The sequence below is a fragment of the Capra hircus genome, chromosome 2, assembly GCF_001704415.2.
Source record: "Capra hircus breed San Clemente chromosome 2, ASM170441v1, whole genome shotgun sequence".
NCBI lineage: Eukaryota > Metazoa > Chordata > Mammalia > Artiodactyla > Bovidae > Capra > Capra hircus.
This window is the reverse complement of record NC_030809.1, coordinates 9,685,454-9,702,548: the sequence shown is the minus strand read 5'-3', so window position 1 is coordinate 9,702,548 and position 17,095 is coordinate 9,685,454. Positions and strand designations below refer to the sequence as shown.

The 17,095-nt window shown below is 50.7% G+C and overlaps 1 protein-coding gene and 1 non-coding gene across 2 annotated transcripts; one reads left to right on the top strand and one right to left on the bottom strand.

Moving 5' to 3' along the window:
- On the bottom strand, positions 2,748-16,641 carry NUDC (nuclear distribution C, dynein complex regulator). Its single transcript, XM_005676796.3, has 9 exons — positions 16,426-16,641; positions 14,023-14,100; positions 6,273-6,476; positions 6,117-6,182; positions 5,268-5,387; positions 5,000-5,194; positions 3,667-3,750; positions 3,455-3,573; positions 2,748-3,028 (listed from the first exon to the last, which is right to left on the bottom strand). The coding sequence occupies exons 1-9, from the start codon at positions 16,504-16,506 to the stop codon at positions 2,977-2,979; spliced, it is 999 nt and encodes a 332-aa protein (XP_005676853.2). The 5' UTR covers positions 16,507-16,641; the 3' UTR covers positions 2,748-2,976.
- Positions 4,406-4,479, top strand: TRNAG-CCC. Its single transcript has one exon. It is a non-coding gene; the product is annotated as a tRNA-Gly (tRNA).

Genomic DNA, 17,095 nt, shown 5'->3' with positions numbered 1-17,095 from the left:
CTGCCCACATGTGGCCGCTTCTGGCCATCCTTGCAGCTTCCTCAAACCCGGCCCCCACCCACCCCGCCTCAGGCCTGCGGCTCCCTCCACCTCTCCCTGGAGCCAACAGCACCGGGGATCCCTGGTGTCTTCTTAGGGTGGGGTCATTCTTTCACAGGGGCTGAGGCTCAGGTGCATTAAGGAGTTGAGAGGGTCACATACTAGTAACTGTGGCTCTGTACCCAGAAGCTGGCCTCTTGGCACTTTTGCCCCCAAGCTGGCAAACTGACCCACTTGGGATAGAAGCCAGATCCCCTGTATGGTCATCAGTGCTCAGCTGGGTTCAGAAAAGTGAAAGTGAAAGTCGCTCAGTTGTGTCCGACTCTTTGGGACCTCGGCAGGCCAGAATACTGGAGTGGGTAGCCTTTCCCTTCTCCAGGAGATCTTCCCAACCCAGGGATCGAACCCAGGTCTCCCACACTGCAGGCGAATTCTTTACCAGCTGAGCCACAAGGGAAACCCAAGAATACTGGAGTGGGTAGCCTATCCCTTCTCCAGGGGAATCTTCCCAGCCCAGGGATCAAACCAGGGTCTCCTGCATTGCAGGCGGATTCTTTAGGCTCCTGCCACTCCTCACACACAGGGGTGTGTCTGTCCTCAGTGAGACCAGAGCAGGCCCGCCGGCCAAGTCCAACTGATAAAGCTAGGTGTCCGGGGCCCCTTTCTGCCCCACTTCACCTGCAGCCGCCCCCACCGCCCTTTCTCCTATCCTCAGGGACACCCTTGGAAGCTGACTAGACAAACTGTTTGTCTATTCAGTTTCCTATTGGACACACTGGATGGTCCCTGTGGCCATGACCGCAGGCTCAGTACCAGTGACACAGCTGGCCCCCTCCTTAGGCTCTGCTGTTCCATCCAGGTCATGGCCCTCTGATTGAAAATAACCACAGCCCAGGAATTCCCTGGCAGCCCAGTAGTTAGAACTCTGTACTTCCACTGCTTCCCTGGTGGCTGAACCTATCTGCAAAGCGGGAGACCCGGATTCAATCCCTGAGTCAGGAAGATCCCCTGGAGAAGGGAAAGGCAACCCACTCCAGTATTCTTGCCTGGAGAATTCCATGGACAGAGTAGCCGGACGGGCTACAGTCCATGGGGTCACAGAGTCAGACATGACGGAGCAACTTTCACTACAAGGGGCATGGGTTAATTCCTATCAGGGAGCTAAGATTCCACATGCCATGCTGCATAGTGTGGCCACCAAAAAAAATTTTTTTAATGGTGAGGAAAATGACTGTGGGGCACTGGAGCCCAGGGATATCACTGGACAGAGCAGAGTCATGCTACAGCCCCTCCACCTTAGCCTTGGCCCTTATTGTTGTTCAGTGTGTCCGACTGTTTGCCACCCCGGACTGCAGCACGACAGGCCTCACTGTTCCTCACCATCTCCCAGTTTGCCCAAGTTCATGTCCATTGCATCGGTGACACCATCCATGTTGTCCCCTTCTCCTCCTGCCCTCAATCTTTCCCAGCATCAGGGTCTTTTCCAGTGAGTCAGCTGTTTACATCAGCTGGCCATAGTATTGCAGCTTCAGCATCAGTCCTTCCAGAGAATATTCAGGGTTGATTTCCCTTAAGATTGACTGTTTTGATCTCCTTGCTTTCCAAGGGACCTCTCAAGGGTTGTTTCCAGCACCTAAGTTTGGTTCTCTGCCTTTGTTATGGTGCCCCTCTCACATCCATACATGACTACTGGAAAGAACATGGCCTTGACTATACGGACCTTTGTCAGCAAAGTGATGCCTCTGCTCCTTAATACACTGTCTAGGTTTGTCACAGTTTTCCTGCCAAGAAGCAATCTGAGAGCTTAGAAAATGGGCCTCTGGGGCCAAAGTTTTTTTGAGCCCCATTATCTAAGCTCAGCCTTGGGAACCACTACTGGCATTCCCAGAAAAAGGGGTAAGTTTGATAAACAGACAAAGCCAAATACTGCACAGCTGAAGTCTTTAACAAGCTATTCTGAGATGCCAAAAGGACACATACGCTGTGTCCCAGAAATTCAGGAGTCACCCGTGGCTCATAGGGCATAGCACCCTGGGCAAGTGAACCCATTCGTCTTGTTACCATAACCTCTATGGCACTCTGCACTGTGACCTGTACTTCCTGCCAAAGCGGGGCAAGGGTCAGCTCTGGTGGCTGGACTGGGGCAAAAGAGAACACCTCTCCAGCCTCAGTGGCTCACTCCTGAGAAGCCCTAAAATCTGCAAGGGTCCAGGTCAAAGACACACAACAGGCTCCGTTGGGCTTCCCCCTGCCTTCCCAGCCAGATCCCCACCACACACAAAGCCCATCTGAAGCCTAGGCAGTGCCCCTAGGCTTTGCTGCTTGCTCTCTGCCTCTGGGAAGTAGTGTATAGTTTTAGAAACACTTGCTCCAGGACTTGAGGACAGACCCAGTGCAGTGGGAAATTGTCTCAGAGATGAAAACGGAAATCAAGTCAGGCTAGTCTTAAGTGCTGCTGAGTCATGGGCCCCTTGGAGAATCTGACATTGTTTGGTGCCTATAACCAACCCCTTTTGTTCAAAATCATACACAGACTAAAAGCCTTGTCGGAATCCTCTATTTAAGTAATGAGAAACTGAGCTCAGGGAGAGGCAAAGACTTGCCCTAGATCACACAGCAGAGCCTGGGTGAGCAGTCAAGCCCCCAGGTCACGGCAGCAGTCCTAAGAGGCCTGAACCCCAGAGAAAGGCCAGAGGGAAGAGATGACGTGAGTGGAATTGGGTAAATGGTTTTAATGTGTAACAGCAGGCCAGCTGGGGAGGACAAGACCCCCCCCCAAGGCCCCAGCCCTTCTCCCATGATGGCCTGGGACCTGTGTGTACCAGCCAGCCCCGTGCCTGCCCTGGCCCTGCGGCCCACCAGTCCCAGGGAGGGTGGGAGAGGAAAGTGGGGAGCCGGGAGCTCGGCCTGGAGAGTTCAGGGGAGCAAACACAGGGGCTAGTTGAATCTGGCCTTGGAAAAGTCCATCTCTGGATGCTGATCCATGAACCTGCAGAGACAAAGCAGGAAGGTGAGACAGGCCACCCGTCTCCCTAAATTTGTCCCTTTCTCTCAGCCCCCAACATGAGGTCTCATCTGTTTACAACTCTCAGCAACCCGGAGCCACGCCAGACAGGAGTGGGGCCCCCAAGGTCTCCCCAAGGCTGGATGCTGAGGTGCCAACACCGGCACTGCTTTTTCTGTTGGTGACTGTGACCGCCTGTTACCCTTTCCTATCCTGTGGTGGCCTTGCCCTCAAGATGACCTCAGTAAGTGATTAGGGGAGGCAAGCCAAGGCTATAAAGCCATAAACTTGGCTGGCTCATCCTGGAAGGGGCGGGGCAGCTCCTGTGTTCTGCTCAGTAAACACTTGCCACTGTCACCCAGGTCCCAGCCGTAGACACCTCCCCCAAACCCCCATCTCTGCATCGCTCACTTCTTCAGAATCTCCTGTTTCTTCTGCTCATCGGAGGTAGGCAGCCCCATGGACTTCTGTCTCTGGTCGTACATCATCTTCTCCACCATGCTACGGGTCTCACTGTCCAGGTCTGACAGCTGGGGGCAGACAGTGACAGGGTGGGTGAAGGCCTGGGGCCACCCAGGCCCCAAACCTCCCGACCGCAGCTCCTCCAAGCAGCCTGGGCTCACCTTGGAGTTCTCGGGGTTTATCTTCTTAGTATTGATCTCGGGGTCACTGGATACCAAGCGGCTCCACCACTCCATCTTGTTAATCTGAGAGGAAGAGGAGGGCCACCCGGGGACGGGTGGCGGCTCACTCTGGACCCTGGTGACCACCCCCCAGCTCTTCCAGAACCAAACTCTCTCCCAGCCACATCCTGCATCAGGGACTTACGAGGCCTGAACTGGGACCTAGGGGCAGACAGGCAAGACCTCTGCCCTCCCCGGTGGCTGGGGGAGACAGACACGGAGACAGTCAGCATGATAACGGAAAGAATAAAGTACAGAGGGAGATACTCATCCAGGTGGAGGGAGAGGTTCAGATGACACACAGGGCTGGGCCTTAAACGACACGCGTGAACCACGTTAAAAAGCAGGGAAGGACATTCCAGGTGGGAGGAAACGCAAGGGCAAGGGCACAGAGGGGTGTGTGAGCGGCAGCCAAGGGGGTCAGGTAGGCTGGGCCAGGCAGTACATGCCATGGGACTCTTTCCTTGGACCCTGGCGCTTCACAGAGCCCATGTTCACTTACTGGGGTCTGCATCCCAGTTCTCTGAGAGGGGAGAACGTGGGCTTCCGGAGGGGCATAGCTTTCTACGTCTGGTTCACTGTTTTCCCTCCAGCACTTAGAACAGTCTCTGGCATGAGTAGGTGTTCAAGTATTTGCTGAACTGAATGCTTGTATTGATACAAACCTAATGGAGGGACTTCCCTGGTGGGTCCAGTGGTTAAGACTCTGAACTCCCAAGGCAGGGGGCCCAGGTTCGATCCCTGGTCAGGGAACTAGGTCCAATGTGCTGCAACTAAAGATCCCACATGCCACAAGGAAGATCCCGCACATGGCAACTAAGACCCATAATAAAAATTCAGACCCAAAATAAAAACCAGAAAAAAACCTAATGGACCTGGAGAAAGAAATGGCAACCCATCGCTGTATTCTTGCCTGGAAAAGTCCATAGACAGAGGAACCTGGCGGGCTGCAGTCCATGGGGTTACATGACTGAGCATGCGTGCATGAGGGTGGAGGGAGATGGGCTGGTACGAATAAGCTGGTAGAACAACAACAAAAACCTAAGGGAAAGGAAAAGGCTTTGGTACTAAAGACAACCCTGATCCTTAACTCTACCCTCTTCTAGAGCAAAAGTTGGGCAGATCTCTTGGGCTGCCCTTTTTCTGATTCTAAAATGTGACAGACCTACTATCAAAGTCTTATTGTGGGGATGAAATAAGATATGCCCAGCAGGGCCCCCAAGTTCAGAAACAGCCAATCAGGACAGAGGGTAGGGGGCGGGGCCTTTCACACCTTCTCCAGATGCACCGTCACCACCTTGCCGTCCTCGATGAGCCACGAGCTCTCCTCCACCTTCACCTCGTTGTAGAGTTCCCCGTCCACGATCGCTGGCTGTCCCTTGAGCCCCACCCGGAGATGCCGCCGCTGGATGTCCACCACCACGTCCTTCCCCTTCAGCCGGAAGTTCACACGGAAGGGCACGGCCAGCTGCACAGGGCAGGAGCAGTCAGGGGGCACCCCAGGCCAGCACCCTCCCTGACGCCCCAGCCCCCGCACTCACATCCAGCTCCGACAGGGTCTGGGTCCAGCGGTAACTGGGCAGGTCCGCCCCATTGCCGAGGTTGGGCTTCAGTTTCCCTTTGTCCTTCTCATCCTCCTCCTCCTCCTCCTCCTCGGCCTCCTGCTCACAATTGAGGAGCTCAGCTACTTCCCTGACAGACCCAGACTGAACCCCACTGGCTGGCACGGCACATACAGCCACAGACAACACAGCAGACCAGGTCCCTGCACAGCCCACGGCCCACTGCGAGGCAGAGGTAAAACCTGTCTGGCTCTCTGCCAGCTCTGCTGAGAGGGGCTCAGATGGGGAGAGTGTGGGGCAGCTGAGGGGAGGTGGCAGTCAGAGACAGACCCCGGGGACCCAGCCAAGGGACCTGGAAGGAAGCCCAGCCCAGAGCAGGTCAGCAGGCGGCCGCCAGCAGAGCTGCTCTAAAGGAAAACCAGCCTGCCAAATGGTCAGCTTCGTTCTTCCCTGTCCGGAAGGTGGGGACCCAGCCTCAGACTAGAACTTCTGAAGAGCTAAAGGAATGCCCCCAAGGATTCCGTGGAAGCAGGAGGAGCCCTGAGGAGAACATGCCCTGGGTGTGTCAGAGAAACCCACCGCAGACCCGAGCCCACCCTCATGGTGTCCATGCAGCGCTGCCCATCTCTGTCTCTCTGGCTTTCCTGCCAAGGCTTAAATTAAGCCAGTAAGCTTTGGAGTCTTTTTTTTAACCCCCTTTGGTCCAATGTGGGATCCTGGAGTATGAGGAGGATTCCCAAAGCTAAGGGAACGGTGGGGTGGGCTTTCCAGAGAAAGGGAGTGGGTCAAGAGCTCCAGAAGTTCCCAAACCCCTCCAGTCCATCTCACCTGCTTCCCTGGTGAGCCAAGACTGCCATTCTTGAGCTGGGCCTCCTGATTCTCAGCATCCTTTTTCTGTGGCAAACGGGAAAACAGCTGGCAAGAGGGGCCCCACTTCTAGTGTCCATGGGGGTCAGGGGGCAGGGGAGGGAAGCCCATTCCTACCTGGTCAATTTCCAGCTGTAGCCTCTCAGCCTCCTCATCAGTCAGTTCCTTGATCTGGGGCCCGGAGGTCTCTGCCTTGGCCTCCTTGGCCAACCTGGCTGCCCGCTCCGCCTTCTCCCGCCGCTCAGTCTCCTGCCGAGCTCGCTTCTCCCGCCGGGCCTTCTGTGCCAGCTGGTTGTGGTGGTTGAAGGTCTGTGTGATAAGCTGAGGAAGGAAGAGAAGGCTAAGAGGCATCGAGGGAGAAGACACGTTCCAAGACATGAAGCCAGTCCCATCTCTGAGTGCCTGGGCAAGGCACTGCACTTAGAACCTCAGTTTCCACATCTTTAAAATGGGATTTAATACACATCTATCTCATTGAGTTGTAATGAAAATACCTGCAAAGTATCTGCTTCAATAAATAGCAATCACTTAAAAAAAAAAGGCAGTCCAGGGAATAAGACCCAACACTGAAGTTGGACAACCTGCATTCTAATCCAGGCTTTGTCACACACTAGCTATTTTATTTTTGGCAAATTACTTAACCTATTAATGGTGTTAATGGGCTTCCCTGGTGGCTCAGTGGTTAAACAATCCACCTGCCACTGTAAGGGATGCAGGTTCGATCCCTGGGTTGGGAAGATCCCTGGGAAGCTTCAGAGTCCTTATCAGCAAGGGTGAGTCCCTACCTCGCAGGAATGTCAGGCAGACCAAATGATAAGCGCTTTGAAAGTCCTTCATAGCAGAGTGAAGCTGTCAGGAGAACTCCAGCCTCAGCCCCTCTGAGAAGCTTTTCCTCAGCTCTCAGGCCAGAAAGAGCGTTCTGGAGGGAAAAGGTCAGCGTCTTCCTCCCCTCGGCCTGTAAGCTATTAATTTCAAATCCATCCTCTCCCACGACGCCTTCCTAGGATGCTTTTAACCTGCTTCGTGCTAGCTGCCTGCCTCTGTGGCCCAAAAGCGACCCCAATACTGTTACCACAGGGTCTGGCTCTGTAGCCTTGGACAAGGAAACAACTTTGACCTTTCTAAGCCTCAGTTTCATCAGCTGTCACGAAGACTGCATATGACACTTGTCAAGAGATTGGCACAGTCCTAGCCACAAACCAACTGCACATGAACTGCTGGCTTCCCAACACCCTCTGCCTGGTGGAGGCTAACCCAGGGTCAACTGGTGGAGAAGCATCTTCTCTGCTATGAAGATAATGACAGGAAGAATGGTTACACCTCATGTTTTACATCAGAAACTCCTGAAGTGTGGTTCCCTGATCCCTAGAATATGTTGGCATCACCCAGAATTTGTTAGAAATGCTGACTCTCAGGCTCTACTCCAGGCCTACTGAATCAGAAATCCCAGGGGTGTGGCCCAGCAATTTGCACTTTTGACAGGCCCTCCTGGCCAATTCTCATGCATACTTGAGTCACACCTACATCTGAGATCCCGGCCTACTCCTTCTGCCTGCGCGACCCTGAGGTCATCTCTCTGTGCTTTTATCGTATTATTTCTAAAAGCAGTCTTACATAGCTGCTCTTTGCCTAGAATATCCTTGCCTCTACTCTCAGGTCACCTCACAAACAGCTTCTTATCCTCCAGGACCAGCTCAAGTGTCTGTTCAATTTCACCTCTTTTCCTTTGGCAGACTCAGGAATTTATCCAACTTAAGAAACCCAATTCTGTGTCAACCCACACACCTGGAGGAGCCCTCACAGGACACCCGCCCACATGATCAGTGGTCAACAAACCATCTTTCAAGAATCTCTGAGCCAGAGCTAGAGGGAAATGGATCTGCAAGAGTTGAGGGGAACCACGTGGGGCCAGAGTCACCGAAGTCAGCCATGGGCTCCTAGGCCTAGGGTTCTGCCAAATGCCCTGTGGCCTCTCATTCACTGGGTGCCAATGCTTCCTGTTACCCTCAAACCTCCAACTTCATGCCACATTACAGTAGCTCCACACTCTTCGAGGCTAAAGGGCACCAAAGGCACCCCAAAACCAGATGGGTTAGCAAAATGAGGTGTGTCTAAGAAAGAAATGAGCCACCTGAAGGCCACTGTGCTGTCAACAGAAGGGGTTGGTCATGGCCCAATTGCGCCAGCAGAGGCTGTTCCACTCTAATCAGGGAGACCTTGAACTCAGGCCATCTGCTAACCAGTGGCCAAGGGAGGCAGCAGCGGGCCGCCCCCTCTCCCAGCTCCAGTGAACCACGTCCCATTCGTCCTGTTCCTTCCCAGCTCCTGGAGGGCAGATGAGGCCAGAGCTGAACCACCAGTCAGAGTCAAGGCCAGTCACGGCAGCCTCTGACCCCCCACCAGCTTTACCCGGGCCCGGGCCCACGCAGAGACCCCCACGAGATTACTCAGGGTGCCAACTGGCAGGCTGTCAGAGTCAAGCTTCTGTCACTGGACATGTCTTTGGGAACCAGAGCCCAGCAGAGTGAGGAACGGGTGAGGAGGGCTGGGAGGCCCCCAGAGTGTTCGGTGGGCATACCTGAACACAGCTTTCCCTGACCTAGCCTGGGTGACAGGAGAGTAAAGAGTGGGTCCCACCAGACTGGCCAAGGAAGACTCTTGAGAGATATTTAAGCTAAACCCAAAGGCACGAGGTCCTGGACCTGACCATGGAGTGGGGGGAACAGGTCTAAGGGAGAAGACCCATTCCTGTTCTAGAACTTCATATAAATGGACTCAGTATGTGCTCTTGTCTGTCTTCCTTTAGGAGGCTGAATAATATGTATGTATGTGTGTGCTCAGTCATGCCCGACTCTGCAACTCCATGGACTGTAGCCTGCCAGACTCCTCTGTCCTTGGAATTTTCCAGGCAGGAACACTGGAGTGGGTTGCCACTTCCTCCTCCAGGGGATCTTCCTGACCCAGGGATTGAACCTGCATCTCCTGTGTCTCCTGCAGATTCTTTACCTGCTGAGCCATCGGGGAAGCCCAAATATTATACTACATGGATATATGACATTTTGTTGATTCATCTATCAATGAATGCTTGGACTGCTTCCAGTTTTCGGCTCTTTTGAACAGTGCTGCTATGGGTGTGCAAATCTCTCTTCAAGATCCTGCTTCCAGGGCTTCCTTGCTGGCTCAGTGGTAAAGAACCCACCTGCCAATGCAGGAGACACAGGTTTGACCCCTGATCCAAGAAGATCCCACATGCTGCGTAGCAACTCAGGCCATGCACCACAACCACTGAGCCTGGGCGCCAGAGCCTAGGCACTGCAATTACTGAGCCCACGTGCTGCAACTATTGAAGCCCACTTGTCCTAGAGACCACGCTCCGCAGAAAGAAAAGGCCCCACTACGAGAAGCCCATGCTCAACAACTAGAGAGTAGCCCCCACTCGCCGAACGAGAGGAAAGTCCACGCAGTAATTAAGACCCAGCACAGCCAAAAATTTAAAAAAAAAAAGAGATCTTGCCTCCGATTTCAGGGGGTAATGGGATTGCTAGATCACATGGTAGCTCTGTTTTTCAATTTTCTGAGGCACTGCCATACCGTTTCCACAGCAGCTGCACTATTTTAAATTCCCACTGGTAGTGCACACAAGTCCCAATTTCTCTACAACCTTATCCAACACTTGGTGTTTCTGGGGGTTTCCAACAGAATCCATCCTAGTGAGTGTGAGGTGACAACATTTCACTGTGGTTTTTATTTGCCTTTCTTTAATGACAAGTGATATTGAGCATCTTTTATAACAAAAAAGAACTATAATTCACTTTTACCAGCAATGTCTGAAGAGTACCCTTTTTTTCCCCACATCCCTGTAAGCAATTAAAAATATATATTTTTGTCAGTTTGACCAGAAAAAAAGGGCATCTTACTGTTTAGCTCATCTACATTTCCTCGATTACTACTGAATGTAAGCATCTTTTCATATGCTCCTCGTGGAATGGCCCATTTTTCCATTTATCCTTTTTTTGTCAACTTACAAGAGTTCCTGCATATTAAACTGACTCCTAAATTTTATCTGTCCTCTGCATTGCATTTTCCCCAGATCTATGGTTTTTCAAATGACTCTATGTCATTGCATCTCTTCTGCCACATTTTCTATATCTGAAGAGACAGACAGCTATCTTTTATTCTATAGCTTCCAGGTTTCTATCCTTGCTAGGTCTCTTCCACACAAGGTTATACAGTTTCCTAGCTTTCCTTACTAAGCTCTTCTTGATCTGCCAATTTATTTTTAGATACGAGTACAACAGGCTTCCCAGGTGGCACTAGTTGGCAATACAGGAGACGTAAGACACACAGGTTCTATCTCTGAGCCAAGAAGATCCCTTGGAGGAGGGCATGGCAACCCACCCCAGCATTGGTGCCTGGAGAATCCCATGGACAGAGGAGCCTAGCAGACTACAGTCCATAGGGTCGCAAAGAGTTGGACACAAATGAAGTGACTTAGCAAGCATGCACATATGAAAGAAACAGATGGTTTTACACTTTTGGTGCTTTACAAAGAGCCAGTTGTAATAGCACAACTTATTAGATCATCCTTTGCCTATGAACTGAATTGCCATACTGGACACATCTTAAAGTTAGACTTTTTCTGGGTTCCCTGTTTCACTAGTCTATTTGTCTCTTCCTATGTCAATAACATATTGATTTGATCATTATGGCCTTTATGCAAATCCATAACGCCTAGCTTCAAAAGCTATAAAAACTAGTGTTTTTGTGTTTCTCTAAGTTTGAAGCATGAAGGTATTTACAGTCTTCCTATCTTGGCATAAACATGGATATACACTTCTCTGCAGAAATATCAATGTTTCATTACATTATGCTGCTCCTGACCCCTGGACTGGAGTAGAGTATATTATATACAGTATATGCACTGTGAAAGTGTTAGTCACTCAGTGGTGTCTGACTCTCTGCAATCCCATGGACTGTAACCCGCCAGGTTCCTCTGTCCATGGAATTCTCCAGGCAAGAATACTGGAGGTAGTGGGTAGTGATTCCCTTTTCTGAGGGATCTTCCAGACCAGGGATCCAACCCAGGGTGTCCTGCATTGCAGGCAGATTATTTATCGTCTGAGCCACCAGGGAAGCCCAAGAATTCAAGTTCACAGTCCCTTTTTTGAACCTATTGGGGCCAGATGTGTTTTGGGATTAGAATTCTTTTGGATTTTAGGAGGCAATACAGTGCATATTTAACCCTCTCTTTTTATCCTCACAATAGCCTTGTGAGAGAAAGATTATCCCCTCTTCCAGGGGCGGCAGAGGGGAATGAGGCTCAGAATGTGATTCATCCAAAGCAGCTGTCAAGCAGGGAGAGGGGCACACCAGGATTCAGCCACATCTGCCTAGCTCCGGAGAACATGCTCTCAACCAACACACTTGGAAAGGATTCATCTGGTAGCCCGGTGCACAGCAGGTCAACACAAAGGAGTTACTGGTGTTACAACTGGAGACCAGTTGGGAGGGCTGGATAGATTTCTGCCTGCCTGAGAGTCCAACCAACCTCTTGGGAAAGAGCTGACTAAGGGAACAAAGAGGCAAGGAGCATAACAGAGGAACCAGCAGACGTCCAATACAGAACAGCTACCATCATCCTTGTGATACGCCCGAGACAGCACTGCTCAATGTTGTTCATCTCTCTCCCTTCTGCCTGCTACCTCACTCAACCCGCATACCGCAGGCAGCTCTTCCTCAGCGTCCTCCCTGAGTGCTCAACCTAGGTTAGTCACCATTTTATGCTCCTAGGACTTCTACCCAAACACCCACCACTTCCTCACAGTCTTATACATATTAATTAAATGAATGAATGCTGATATTTTATGGTGAAGTCTGGCCCACAAGAAAACAGGAGGTGCTAGCACTAATACAGAAAGCATATTTGAGCCAGAAAGGGTCCTAAAGGTCAGTGAGTCCACCTGCTTCTGCTTGACGGGTGTGAAGATGAAAAGGACCAGAGAATTGGTGGGAAATCAGCCAGGCCCACAACTAGACCAAGAACCCAGGACTCCTACTCCAGGACCGTGTCCTTACTACAGAGTAGCCTCAGATGAGGCATATTATCAAGCATTTCAGCTGGTTAGAACTCTGAGGCCATAGAAAGCAGTTTGTAAAATGTCTCCTTTTGGTTATTATGTCTCCTGTTTAACTGAAAACAACTGTCAGTTTTCACAGTTCAGTGAAATGACATCTTCTTCATTATTTATGAATCTTCAAAAATATAATTACAACCTAGGGAATCAGAAGACATTCAGACTCTCGGAACCTGTACCATAAAGCACAATCCTCAGGGATCACCTAACAGCAGTCAGAATGGCTACCATCAAAAAGCCTACAATAAATGCTGGAGAGGATGTGGAGAAAAGGGAACCCTCCAACACTGTTGATGCAAACGTAAACTGGCGCAGCCACCGTGAAGAACAGTATGGGGGTTCCTTAGAAAACTAAAAGTAGAGCTACCATATGATCCAGCCATCCCACTCCTAGGCATGTATCCAGAAAAGACAAAAACTCTAATTGGAAAAAACATGTGCACTCCAATGTTCACAACAGCACTACTTACAATAGCTAAGACATGAAAGCAATCTAAATGTCCAACGACAGATGAATGCACAAAGACGTGGTGTACACACACACACACACACACACACACAGAGGAATATGACTCAGCTATTTAAAAAAATGAAATAATACCATTTGCAACAACATGGATGGACCTGGAGATTATCATACTGAGTAAAGTAAGTCAGAGAAAGACAAATATTGTATGATATCACTTATATGTGCAATCTAAAAAAAAAATGATACAAGTGAATTTATTTACAAAACAGAACTAGATTTACAAACATAGAAAATAAACTTATGGTTATCAAGGTGTGGGGGGGTAAACTGGGAATTCGGGATTAACAGATACACACTACTATATACAGAATACAAAAAACAAAAAAACAAGGACCTACTGTATAGTACAGGGGACTATATTCAATTTCTTATAATAACCTATAATAGAAAAGAACCTAGAAAAGATACATACATATATATATATGTGACATAGACAATTTAAAAAAAAACCACCACCACTATTCTCAAATATGACCCTGAACTTTGGGTCACAGAATCCAAGAAGACTAGGATTGGCTGGCTTTGAGTTTTCCTATACCTCTGTCTTTTAAGCTCAATTTCTAACATTTGCCTACTCTCATCTCTCAGTGAGGTAATTAGATAAAACCTGGGCTTCCCTGGTGGCTCACACAGTAAAGAATCTGCCTGCAATGCAGGAGACCGGGGTTCAATCCCTGGGTTGGGAAGATCCCCTGGAGAAGGGAATGGCTACCCACTCCAGTATGCTCGCCTGGAGAATTTACAGAAGAGCCCGAGGGCTACAGTCCATGGGGTCACAAAGAGTTGGACACAACTGAGAGACTAACGCTTTCACTTTCCTCAATGGAGAAAAGGAACCAAGAAGCGTTGTGTAAGGGGCAGAAAGCAGTTTTACAAGAGACTCTGGTTTCAACCCTGGCTCTCCCATAACTCAGCTCAAGAATCTGGACAACCCTGGCTTTCCTATAACTCACACAGATTTCCTCATTTGTAAATGGGGAGAGTAACACCTGCCCCTCAAACAGTTAAAGGACCATGCGGAACAGGGTAGGTAATGCAGTTGGCGAGGTGAGGGGCTTTAATAAAGGATGGCTTGCTTCCCTTCCCCGACTCTTTGCCCCTGGCATTTTACTTCTGCTAACAGTTATTAGTATGCCAAAGAAGGCCAGGTCAGCTTTTCTGGAGAAACAGAGCTGCCCAAAGGACACTGGCCCCCATCACTCACCTTTTCTGCCATGCCTTCTTCTCCTCCAACAAAGAAGTCTGTTTTGCGTCGAAGGAAGCTGAAGAAAGTGTTCACCAGCTGAAAGGAGACAAAGACAGAGGCTGGAGAGATGCCATATTGGGGGCCCTTCAACTGCACAGAAGCAAACTCTCTTAGGCTAGGAGGGAACCTGGGACTAGACTGTTTCACCCCCGGCCTCTCAACTGAGGACACATCCCCCTACAGGCCCAGGCTTTGTCACTCCTGCCAGGAAGCCTAAACTAACTTTACCCAGATCACCTGAAAGGCAGATTTCTCATTTTTTTATTTTTGGCTGCACAGGGTCTTTGACACACAGGCTTTCTCCAAGCTGTGGTGAGCAAGGGCTGCTCTTCATTGTGGTGCACAGGCTTCTCACTGCAGCAGCTTCTCTTGGGGAGCATGGACTCTCAGGCATGGACTCAGTAGCTGTGGCACACAGGCTTAACCTTAGGCACTCCATGACACGTGGGGCCTTCCCAGACAAGGGATCGAACCCATGTCCTCTGCACTGGCAGGCCGATTCTTAACCACTGGACCACCAGGAAGTCCCAGATTTCTCACTGTCTTGTGCGCACGTGTATATATACTTCACATTTTTTTGTGGTGCTAGAGGCAGCCTGAGGATATGGGCATCTAGGGTTTGAAACACTTGGGGCCCACCTTTCCTCTTCACATGGTAAAAAACCCATCCAGAGTGGCACTGGCTGAGTTACTAGGGCAGAGCTAGAAGAAAGGGAACAAATGAAGCCATTTGAAAGAAAGCTCAGACCAACTAATTATGGCTGGGTAGCCAAGTGGTTTAAGAACATCAGTCTGGGTATCAAGGCTGATAGACATGAGCTCTGTGACCTTAGGAAAGTTTCTTAACTCCACAAAAGACAAACAGCAGCAGGACCTATTTCCAGGGATATACGTGAGGATCCTCTGTGAGAACCAAAGGAAGTAAAGGGGGTGAGGTCCCTAGCAGTGTCTGGTCCAGAGCAACAGACACTCTGCGGGAGAGTGAAGTCCACATTGCATGCACCATGAACATCCTCAGCGCCCAGCACCAGACCTGACTCCGAGGACATGCTCAATAAACATTCTGATGAACGAAACAATCTAGTGGTGACCTAAGGTTAGCATCTACAACTAAGCCCTTTTATTTGCCCAAGAGAGTGGTTCTAAATCCGATGCTAGATTTTACCTCAATGGTTTCAATTCCTGCTTCTACACAATTTTTTCAGTTTGCTCAAAAATGAATACACTCCAAATCCAGTTGTGTCAACAATTTGGGGAGGGGCGGGGAGAGGGAGCCTTTCACATCCTCAAATTAATAGTATTCTTCCGACCTCAAAGGGCTTAGGAGTCCTTGGTCACCACCGGTACCCACCTGAATGAGAACCAGAATGGAAAGCTCCAAACTTTTATACCCAGAGAGACACAGAACCTGAAATGGTCTGTGGAAAGCACACACTGGCCTAAGGATGCTGGTCCCCTCCAGGTCAGGAGCCTGTTGGATGATCTTGGGCAAGTTCCTTCAGTGTCTTTAATAAGAAGACAGACCTTGACAGGCTTTTCTACCTTTTGAACTTTTCCATGGTTCAAAACAATTCCAGGACCTCTTCTAAATTGGTCCTTATCCTTTATTCACTCTGTGTTACTGGGTCTGGTCACTATGCAGGAAATTATGTTCCTGCACACATCAGTCATTCGAACAAATACCTGTTGACTGCCCAAGCCTGGTTACTGAGAATTCCTCACTGTCCCTCCCTTCAAGACACTACTCTCCTACAAATTCAGGAAATATAAGGATTCCTAGCTGTGTCTCAAATAAAGAAACTGAGGCTGGGAGACGTCGAAGGGTCCCAAGTTGATAGCTGCGCTGTAGAACAATCGTGAACATAGGCCTCCTGTTCCCCCATTCAAAGACCACGTGTTAATATCGCCTCCCACTCTCACATTCTTTCGCTAGCTCCAAGTCTCCGTACAGGCAAGTCGTAATGTTTGGAAAGATTCATCCCAAGAGATGCTCTTCGGGGGCGGCCACCAACGAAGAAACGGAGCCGAAAGCATGTGGCGGGGGCGAGGGGGGTGGTGTATAGGGGGGTAAATCCCCAAACTCTGGGGCTTTTCCGGAGGCGGGTGCAGCGACGCCGGAGCTGCAAAGGCAGAAACTACTGAGAGGTCTCAGGGGGGACCAGGCCTGGTACGAGTGAAAGACCTGGTACGACTAGGCCAGACCGGAAGCTCGAGTGCAGTAAGAATGTGGAGGGGAATCCCAGAGCCCGCGAGGCCCAGGGGTGTATCTCGGCTTCTCGAAGGCAGAGAAGGACGGAGAGAGCGTGGCTGGGGCCTTCACCCGGATAGGCCGGGCCCAGCCAAGTCCGCGCGGGCCGTTACCTCCTGCACGCCGCCCTCGTGCTGCTGCGCCATGGCCAGCAACATGCCGTCGAACCGATCTTCCTCCTGCTCCCCGCCCATCGTGCCAGCTGCGAACCACGCTCCGAAACCCGAGCTCCGCACTGGCGTCCCGCGCTCCCCGACCCTTCGGATCGCGTCCGGTCCAACGGCTCCAGTCCTCCGCCTTCCGCAGCGGAGCCGGAAACACGCAGGCGCCGCGCCGCCCAGGCCCACCCGCTCACTCTCACGTCCCGCCCCGCTTCGAGCCTGCGGCCATTGACCACGGGGCAGATAGCCCGCTTTGTCGGCCATTGGTCGACCTGCTGAGCCAATCAAAGAGCGCGTTCCTGAAGCGGTGGGCGGAACGGAAGGCCCCAGAGTTTGGTGTGAGTTGCTATGGTCACCAGACGCTTTTTGGGGCCTTCCAGAAAGGTCTGGGCATAAATCCGGCTAGGTTGGAACTGAAAAAAAGGCACAGACTTTGTTCTTACGCCTTGGCCGTGACTTCCCAGCTTGTAGAAGGGTGAAGTGGGAAATGTTCTTAGTTATCTACTCTAACTCTCCCATGGGTCAATTGAGACCCCAAAAAAGGAGAATGGACTCGCGCAGAGAGCGGTCTACCTCCGTCATCATCACATGCTCTATATAAATTGTGCAGTCTCAGGGGCCC

What these genes read in the sequence shown, in the direction of transcription:
- NUDC (XM_005676796.3), bottom strand. Translation starts at nt 16,506, where the DNA reads ATGGGCGGGGAGCAGGAGGAAGATCGGTTCGACGGCATGTTGCTGGCC. An exon ending in AAGAAGGCATGGCAGAAAAG is followed by an intron (nt 6,477 to 14,022) that starts GTGAGTGATGGG and finishes TTCCTTCCTCAG; the next exon opens with CTTATCACACAGACCTTCAA. An exon ending in TAAACCCCGAGAACTCCAAG is followed by an intron (nt 3,574 to 3,666) that starts GTGAGCCCAGGC and finishes GTCTGCCCCCAG; the next exon opens with CTGTCAGACCTGGACAGTGA.